The 9312-nt window shown below is 38.3% G+C and overlaps 1 protein-coding gene across 14 annotated transcripts in view; it reads left to right on the top strand.

The window, feature by feature from the left end:
• The first annotated feature begins 837 nt into the window (after window positions 1–837).
• The window catches only part of LOC141072913 (scavenger receptor cysteine-rich domain-containing protein DMBT1-like), a 490185-nt gene continuing 481710 nt past the window's right edge, over window positions 838–9312 (top strand). For 13 of the 14 annotated variants that reach the window (XM_073560162.1, XM_073560161.1, XM_073560157.1 and 10 more), the window contains exon 1: window positions 843–922. In XM_073560162.1, coding sequence (XP_073416263.1) covers window positions 877–922 — 46 coding nt within the window. In that variant the 5' untranslated portion in view covers window positions 843–876. Of the gene's footprint in view, window positions 923–9312 lie in introns of all 14 variants that reach the window. The other variant, XM_073560164.1, reaches the window with a different exon arrangement.

The raw sequence follows: 9312 nt of genomic DNA, 5'->3' as shown, positions 1-9312 counted from the left end.
ATTTCTGAGGCTGGTGACTCAGATGAACTTATCCTCAGCAGCAGAGGTGACTCTTGGTCTTCCTTTCCTGGGGCAGTCCTCATTTGAGCGAGTTTCTTTGTAGCACTTGATGATTTTTTCCACTGCACTTGGGGACACTTTCAAAGTTTTCCAAATTTTTCGGACTGAGTGACCTTCATTTCTTAAAGTAATGATGGCCACTCATTTTTCTTTACTTAGCTGCTTTTTTCTTGCCATAATACAAATTCTGTCTATTCAGTAGGACTATCAGCTGTGTATCCACCAGACTTCTGCACAACTCAACTGATGGTCTCAACCCCATTTATAAGGCAAGAAATCCCATTTATTAAACCTGACAGGGCACACCTGTGAAGTGAAAACCATTTCCGTTGACTACCTCTTGAAGCTCATCAAGAGAATGTCAAGAGTGTGCAAAGCAGTAATCAAAGCAAAAGGTGGCTACTTTGAAGAACCTAGAATATAAGACATACAGTATTTTCAGTGGTTTCACCCTTTTTTGTTAATTATATAATTCCACATGTGTTAATTCATAGTTTTGATGCCTTCAGAGTGAATCTACAATTTTCATAGTCAAGAAAATAAAGAAAACTCTTTGAATGAGAAGGTGTGTCCAAACTTTTGGTCTGCACTGGAGAGATATATATATAATATATAAAATTCACTTTAAGGCTAAAGTACAGAGTTGCAAAAGCACCTTGAAAACTTTATAGTTTGATAGTTCCTCTTAGAAGATAATTCATTAACCTTATTCCTGAAAGAAAGGTGTGGCAGAATGTGTCATAATTACGTGAGACCTTGCAGCTTCCAGCATATATAAAAGTCAAATGCACAACCACTGAAGTGAAGTGGGACACAATGGGAACTGTCATACTACTTCTTTTTGGTACTCTACTCCTTTCAGGTAATGAACTGTAGCTGATTAATTTAGATCTTACTTCAATTAGATACATATACATCACTATAATGTGTAACTATTTTATTATCAAGCTATGTATTTTATATACTGTGTAAGTAGATGAAACAGCTCATTTAGTGTTTATTCAGTCTTTACTGGTACAAAGTACATTTACTTGAAATTAACATAAACTAAATAATATTACATTAATAAATGCTTGATGAGATAAACTTTATATTGCCAGTTTGAGATAATTCTGAAGAAAAATTGCACATAATTTTGTCAAGATACATTAAAAACACTTTTATTAGATTCTGCGTGCCCATGTATTAAAAAAGGAAAAATGTATTCAATTTTTCCCTGTATTATAAACATAAACCAATTAATAACAGGATGGATGAGACCAATTGATTTAGATGGACCTTTCTGATCACTACATAAAAATTATCATACTTAAACTTAAAAGGTATTCGCAATATATTATCAAAACTTATCACCTATTAAAAGGTAATCAAGAATGAATGGAATGGTGGTGTGAATGTGGGAACACCACTCCATTAAATTGGGTCATTTCAGAGTCCTGTTCTTGGAATCTGTGTCTCACCAGTTGGACCAAAATCTATCCACAAATTATAATATATACTGTCAATAAGTAATACATAACAACCTAATTTTTCACAAACAAATGTTATATTGAATCTTGTTGTTATTTCTTTCTTATGCTTTGCCTATTTAGTGCCATCATATTCTGCAGCACAGATATTTATATGGTAATAATTCTGGTACGCTTCAACGTGTTCCAGTGATTCTGAGATTGCTTTTTGTGAGACATAGTACTTTATTTTAGTGGTAAATGTAGGCTGATGCTTTTTTTTGCATTTATTTGTGAAAATATTGGAATTTTGGCAAAAAATTTAGAACATTTCGCAATTTTCATATTTTCAACTTTTATATCCTTTAGTAAGTTCATAATGTTGTACAAAATAATAAATAATATTTCCCATATATCTACCTTACATCAGCATCATTTTTAAAACTTAATTTTCTTTGATAGGAAATTAGAAGGGTTTAAAGTTTATCTGCAATTTCTAATTTTTCCAAGAAAATTTATAAACCCGTGTTTGAAGTGACATAAAAGGGCCTATATTTAAAAAAAAATTGCATATCCATATTTTGAGAGCTATAATTTTTTATATTTCTGCCTACAGTCATGTGAGGGGAAACAAAAGTCACTGATACATACAACATAAATGTCCAACTGGTCATATGCCTGTATAGAGGACCAGAAAAGGTATAACAGGACACTCTAAATACTATTAATTGTACAAAAAACATGGAGTCTTTTTTTGCATCATTTTTAATTTATGTTTTTACAGTATTCACTGACGGTGTTAACTAGTGTGACAGTTTTATAGGTCAGGTTGTTATGGACATGGCAATACCAGATAGTGTGCTCCTTTTGTTTATGTTTGTTTTACATAAATATACCTAGTTATTGGTATAATATTTTTTCATTTTTTGTTCTTTATTTTGTGATTTTTTAATAAAAAATATTTATAATTTTTTAAAAATAATTGTTTCACTTTTTTACTTAGCCCCTCTATGGGACTTTAACTTTTATTACTCTGATATCTGGTATAATACAGTGTGGGCCTTTTATATGGATACACCTAAATAAAATGGGAATGGTGACAGTTTTCTTGCGTAGGGTGTCTTGCATTGAAATCTGCTGCAATGACCCAGGTACTGCATTCACTAGACATCAACACAATTTCTATCCACACATCACGTGTTAACCTCTGCGACATGTCAATGGCTGTAAATAACTCATGAAAGAATAAAGTTACGTTAAAACCAAGCACACCATTGTTTTTTTTGTGAAATTCTCAATAAGTTTGATTTGTCACATGACCCTTTTCCCATTGAAAAATATAAAGTTGGATTCAAAATGGCCAACTTCAAAATCACTGCCATGGTCACCACAAATATGGAAAAGTTTTCCCCCTCCCATATACTAATGTGCCACAAACAGGAAGTTGATATCACCAACCATTCCTGTTTTATTTAGGTGTATCCATGTAAATGGTCCACCCTGTAGACTGCAATGCAACACTGACAGAAGTCTCAGGCCATGCTCTAGTCATAGTCTAAGCAGGCCCGATCAGTTGGTCATCATTTGACCGCCTGCTGTCATGGCAGCCATCGGTCACCCACAATGACGTCTTGGGAGCATTGGACAGGTCAGGGAGCCTCCTCCATCTCTCAGCCTTCTAAATGCTGTAATTCCTATTGATCACGGCATTTAGAGGGTTTAACAGTCCGGGACTGGGCTATAACTTAAGCTGAGATCACGGTGGCTATTGCGCTAGAACAGCTTTTGTGCGCGCACGATCACCATTTGCACCACAAAATATGACGTAACTGTACGTTATTGCAGTTTTGTACTGATATTTTTTACAATTTTTTTCTTCATTCGACTTTTTTAAATCATATAGATATAGGGAAATTCTTAGCTTGATTGCAGTATTCATAGAGTTAAAAGGCAGAAAAGATCAGAGGTTCCTCTGATTTCAATCCTTGTAGCAGGGCTTCAGTTGCATAATCCTGATTACACATTTTTCATTGCTGTGAGATCAGCATGACAAGTATGCTCATCATGCTGCGGCAACTGCCACTCACAGAATGAGCATATCAATTTATGTACATGAAGTTTGATAAACTGGAACACAAAAACCATAATGTTGTATGTAAATTGAATATGATTTGTTATTTTTGTTGCTTAAAAATGTTTCTGGATAGCAACAACTAAATTACGCCTCTAAGAATATATAATACTAGATGGTGGTCCGATTCTAACGCATTGGATATTCTAGAATATGTATGTAGTTTATTTATGAAGATTTAAGAATAATGCAATGAATACACACAATTTTCCAGGTAAAATATAAATGTGACTGAACTATGTGGCACTGTGACTGACAGAACTTGTTCAGTAAAGATGAATGAACTACGTCGTGCTGTGAGTGAGGGTTAAATTACACGCCTATATCGCTGATTGGTCGCCAGGTGCGACCAATCAGAAAAGCGTGGTTCAAATCCCACGGCAATTCGCGGGCAGACTGCACCTGTCGCTGATTCATCCCGGCCGGCCGCGACCAATCAGGCTAGCGCCGATCATCTCCTGGCTGCGTTGCCGCTGACCTCCGTGCTGCAGGAGATGACCGCGGCAACTGTCTGTCAAATTGGTTTAGTTTCCTAAGTGGCAGGAAATCTTGAAAGTTGGGACTTACTGGAAAATGGCTTCCTCTAATGTGTCTAAAATAATAATAATAATTATTATTATTAATAATAATAATGAGTATAATATTTCTATAATTTCCATTAATTAAATTTACATATCTATAAGCTGAATTAAAAGTTATAGAGAAATTATAAAGTACAATTTATTTCCTATGGTCTTAAAGTTAAATAAACGGAGTTACATTGTACATACTTTGAAACAGTTATCTTGTACGGATCATAGGTTATAGTTCAGAAATACAGGAAGGTATTCATAGTTGGCCTTGAATTTTTTTAGCAGACAAAAATAAATCCTGTTGCTATAGAAGCAAGTATTAACTTTGACATGTGCAAGTTTTAAGAGAAAAGGTTATATCATTTTGAACTTGAAATTAAGAAAAGTTAACTATGTCAGGTTAAGATTGGAACGTCTGCCAAAACATTCCAAATGTGTTTTGCTTTTGTAAGTTAATGCGAGTACCCATGCGGTTTGTATTGCCCTGCAAAAAAAAAATCACTGAAATTAGCGTTTAAATTATCAATCATCCACTAAGTCTCCTGAGTTATGCTTAGTGTTAGAATTACTTTTTGATATGTTGAATGTATAGAGTTTAACCCCTTCCTTCTGCTCATCACCCATACGTAGCAGAGCCGATCGGGTTGGGCATGCTTCTAGCCTCCTATGGAGGCTATTAAAGCATGCCAAAGGTAAAAAAAAAAATGTTTAAAAATAAAAAAAAATAAAAGTTCAAATCATCAAATCACCCCCTTTTTGCCCCAATCAAAGTAAAACAATAAAAAAAATCCCACATACACATATTAGGTATTGCTGCGCTCAGAATCTCCCGATCTATCAATAAAAAAAGCACTAACCCAATTGCTAAACAGCGTAGTGAGAAAAAAATTCAAAACGCGAGAATTACATTTTTTTGGTCGCTGCTACATTGCATTAAATGCAAAAACGGGCGATCAAAAGAACGTATTTGCACAAAAGTGGTATCATTGAAAACGTCAGCCCGGCATGCAAAAAATAAGCCCTCACCCGACCCCAGATCCCGAAAAATGGAGACGCTACGAATTTTTTTCACCACTTAGATAAAAGAGAACATAGACATATTTGGTGTCTATGAACTCGTAATGACCTGGAGAATCATAATGGTAGGTTAGATTTAGCATCTAGTGAACCTACCAAAAAGGCCAAGCATAAAACAAGTGTGGGATTGCTCTTTTTTGTAATTACACCGCACTTGGAATTTTTTTCCCATTTTTGAGTACACGACATGGTAAAACCAATGGTGTAGTTTAAAAGTACAACCCGTCCCACAAAAAACAAGCCCTCATATGGCCATATTGACGGAAAAATAAAAAAGTTATGGCTCTGGAAAGAAGGGGAGCAAAAAACGAAAACGAAAAATCGAAAAAAGCTCCGGGAGTGAAGGGGTTAAAGGTGATTATCAAGACTGACATTGTTCAAGCCTTAATGAGGGGGCATGATAGAGTCAGACCCTCCTGATTCATGAAGAGGTCCACTCCATGTCAGAGACAGGAGTGAGGTTTTTGGCATAGGAAACACCACAACTCATCATTAATTGGACAAACTGTGGTGTCTTGCTCCCCCCCTGTTCTGCTACAGCTCCGTCCATTTTTAATTGGCGTCAAAACTGCAAAAGTTGCAAAATTTTGGTACAATTTGCGACTTCTCAAAGCTTTTATGCCAACATTCTGACATGAAAGCTTGATAAATCAGGTCCTTAATTTTACTTTAGGCTAGGTCAACTATATATCATTTCTCCTCTCTCACATTCACAAATCTTTTGGCTTATATCAAAAGCAGTCAATAAGCTTGATCATGGATATGTTATTGTTATGACTGCACAAGCAAAAGCATACGGGTAGAGAATCCAAATGTTTGATTAAACTCGAAACACCGCCTTGTTTGTGTTTATACTGTGGTCAAACAGGTCATGTAAGAATTCATTGTTTCATATTCAATAATTAATTTCTTTAATCCAAGTAAAGCTGGGTTCATACTGCGTTCGGTTTCTGCAATTAACGCTATGTAACGGATGCGTTAATGCACCCACACAGTAGACTGCTATAGACGAGCGCATCACTAACGCATGTCATAATCGGCATGCAGTGTACGTTCCAGGACATACAAATCAATCAATCTCTCTCTCATCCGCACTGCCAAACCTCACTAGAACCTGCATCAACTCCTCTGTACACATGCTAAGAATCCGCAGGAAAAATGCACGTGTTTTACCCTGCGGTTTCTGCCAAGAGATATGGATTCTCTGCAGAAAAAGCCGCAGACTAATCCACAACGTGTGCACACACCCTAACAGATCACCATACAGTATCATGTTATCAGCAGCACATCTACAGTTTACACCCCATAGTCCTCCATATAATATAATCTGCCCCATAGTCCTCCATATAGTATAATACACTCCTCAGTCCTCCATATAGTATAATACACTCCTTATAGCCCTCCATATATTAAAATACACTGCTCAGTCCTCCATATAGTATAATACACTCCCCATAGTCCTCCATATAGTATAATACACTCCTCAGTCCTCCATATAGTTTAATACACTCCTCATAGCCCTCCATATATTAAAATACACTACTCAGTCCTCCATAGAGTATAATACACTCCTCATAGTTCTCCATATAGCATAATGCACCGCCATAGTCACCCATGTAGTACAATTCATTTCCCATAGCATAATGCACCCCATAGTTCTTCATATAATGTAATCCCCATAGTCATCGATACAGTATAATGCAGCCTACATATAGTATAATGCAGCCACCCAAAAGAGCATAATGCAGCCACCCCACAGAGTATAATGCAGCCCTGCCATACAATATAATGTAACCCCCATAGAATATAATGCAGCCCCCCTGTTATAGTATAATGCAGCCACCCCTTAGAGAATAATGCAGCTACCCCAGAGTATAATGCAGCCACTCTACAGAATATAATGTAACCCCCATAGAATATAATGCAGCCCCACCCCTCATATAGTATAATGCAGCCCCTCCATAGAATATATGGCAACCCCCTCATAGGATATATTGCAGCCCATTATATAGTATAATGTAGCCCCTCCATAGAATACAATGTAGCCCTCCTCATATAGTATAGTGCAGCCTCCATCAAATATAATAAATATAATACAACCCCCCATAGAATATAATATAGCCCCCAATAGAATATAATACAGCCCACCTCCCCATAGAATATAATGTAGCCACCCATATTATATAACACAGCCTCCCCCTATAGAATATAATGTAAAATGTACCCCCCATGGTATATAACACAGCCGCATAGTATATAGCCCAGCACCACATGGTATTTAGCCCAGCACCACATGGTATGCAGCCCAGCCCACCATGGTATACAGCCCAGGCCACCAGGTTATACATCCCAGCCCACCATGGTATACAGCACAGCATGGTATATAGCCCACCATGGTATAATACAGTCCACCATGGTATGATACAGCCAACTATGGTATACAGGCTGTATACCATGCTGGGCTGTATACCATGGTGTGCTGTATAATACAGCCCAGCATGGTATATAGCCCCCCAGGATGGTATAATACAGCCCAGCATGGTCCAATACAGCCCAGCATGGTATGTAGCAAACCTAGAATGGTATAATACAGACCAGCATGGTATATAGCCCCCCAGAATGGTATAATACAGTACAGCCCAGCACGGTATAATACAGCCCAGTATGGTATATAGCCCCCCAGAATGGAGTAATACAGCCCAGTATGGTATAATACAGCCCATCATGGTATATAACCCCCCAGAATGGTATAATACAGCCCAGCATGGTATAATACAGCCCAGCATGGTAAATAGCCCCCCCAGAATGGTATAATACAGCCCAGCATGGTATAATACAGCCCAGCATGGTATATAGCACCCCAGAATGGAATAATACAGCCCAGTATGGTATATAGCCCCCTCAGCATGGTATAATACAGCCCAGCAGGGTATATAGCCCCCCGCAGAATGATGTAATACAGGCCAGCATGGTATAATACAGCCCAGCATGGTATATAGCCCCCCGAATGGTATAATACAGCCCAGCATGATATATAGCCCCCCCTAAAATGGTATAATACAGCCCAGCATGGTATAATACAGCCCAGCATGGTATATAGCCCCCCCAGAATGGTATAATACAGCCCAGCATGGTATAATACAGCCCAGCATGATATATAGCCCCCCAGAATGGTATAATACAGCACATCACGGTATAATACAGCCCAGCATGGTATATAGCCCCCCCCAGAATGGTATAATACAGCACAGCACGGTATAATACAGCCTGGCATGGAATACAGCCCCCCAGCATGGTATAATACAGCCCAGCAAGGTATAATACAGCCCAGCATGGTATATAGCCCCCCAGAATGGTGTAATACAGCCCAGCATGGTATAATACAGCCCAGCATGGTATATAGCCCCCCCAGAATGGTATAATACAGCCCAGCATGGTATAATACAGCCCAGCATGATATATAGCCCCCCCCAGAATGGTATAATACAGCACATCACGGTATAATACAGCCTGGCATGGAATACAGCCCCCCAGCATGGTATAATACAGCCCAGCAAGGTATAATACAGCCCAGCATGATATATAGCCCCCCTAAAATGGTATAATACAGCCCAGCATGGTATAATACAGCCCAGCATGGTATATAGCCCCCCCAGAATGGTATAATACAGCCCAGCATGGTATAATAAAGCCCAGCATGATATATAGCCCCCCCCAGAATGGTATAATACAGCACATCATGGTATAATACAGCCCATCATGGTATATAGCCCCCCCAGAATGGTATAATACAGCACAGCACGGTATAATACAGCCCGGCATGGTATACAGCCCCCCAGCATGGTATATACAGCCCAGCATGGTATAATACAGCCCAGCATGGTATATAGCCCCCCAGAATGGTGTAATACAGCCCAGCATGGTATAATACAGCCCAGCATGGTATATAGCCCCCCAGCATGGTATAATACAGCCCAGCATGGTATATAGCCCCCCAGAATGGTATAATACAGCACAGCACGGT

Source organism: Dendrobates tinctorius, unplaced genomic scaffold, assembly GCF_039654945.1.
Source record: "Dendrobates tinctorius isolate UK_male_01 unplaced genomic scaffold, ASM3965494v1 ptg000293l, whole genome shotgun sequence".
Taxonomy (NCBI): Eukaryota; Metazoa; Chordata; class Amphibia; order Anura; family Dendrobatidae; genus Dendrobates; species Dendrobates tinctorius.
This window is presented reverse-complemented; position numbering and strand designations above follow the sequence as displayed.